Genomic DNA, 544 nt, shown 5'->3' on the forward strand with positions numbered 1-544 from the left:
CGCTGGCCCCAGAACCCGGGCCGGGTGCCCCGCAGAGCGGGCGCTCACGGCCCCTCCACGCAGATGGAGCGCGTGGTCGTGAGCATGCAGGACCCGGACCAGGGCGTGAAGATGCGGAGCCAGCGCCTGCTCATCACCGTCATCCCCCACGCCGTGGCTGGTGACGACGGGGCGGGGCGAGCGCCGGGGGCGGGGCGAGCGCTGAGGGGGGCGTGGCGTGCCCCGGAGGGGCGTGGCGAGCGCTGAGGGGGGACTTGCGCCGGGAGGCGCGGGGAGCGAGCGCTGGGTGGGCGTGGCGAGCGCTGGGTGGGCGTGGCGGACGGGCACGCGGCCCTCCCGCTCAGGCGCGCTCGCCTTCTCTCCCCGCCGCTCCTCCGGGTCTCTTCTTTCAGGCAGGGACGTCGCCGAGTGGCTGGTCCGGAAGTTCTGTGTCTCTGAGGAGGGTGAGGGCCAGCGGGGAGTCGCAGGGGAGGCGCTTGGCTGACGCCGCCCCGCCCTGGGCACCCCGCACCCCGCGCCCCGGCGGGCTTGGCTGACGCCGCCC

At 76.8% G+C, this 544-nt stretch overlaps 1 protein-coding gene across 1 annotated transcript in view; it reads left to right on the plus strand.

The window, feature by feature from the left end:
- The first annotated feature begins 63 nt into the window (after positions 1-63).
- The window catches only part of Rgs11 (regulator of G-protein signaling 11), a 7649-nt gene continuing 7168 nt past the window's right edge, over positions 64-544 (plus strand). Inside the window, exons 1-2 of the mRNA XM_013011299.1 lie at positions 64-160; positions 393-472. Coding sequence (XP_012866753.1) covers positions 64-160; positions 393-472 — 177 coding nt within the window. The remainder of the gene's footprint in view (positions 161-392; positions 473-544) is intronic.

The sequence above is a fragment of the Dipodomys ordii genome, unplaced genomic scaffold (genome assembly GCF_000151885.1).
Source record: "Dipodomys ordii isolate 6190 unplaced genomic scaffold, Dord_2.0 Scaffold14, whole genome shotgun sequence".
Taxonomy (NCBI): domain Eukaryota; kingdom Metazoa; phylum Chordata; class Mammalia; order Rodentia; family Heteromyidae; genus Dipodomys; species Dipodomys ordii.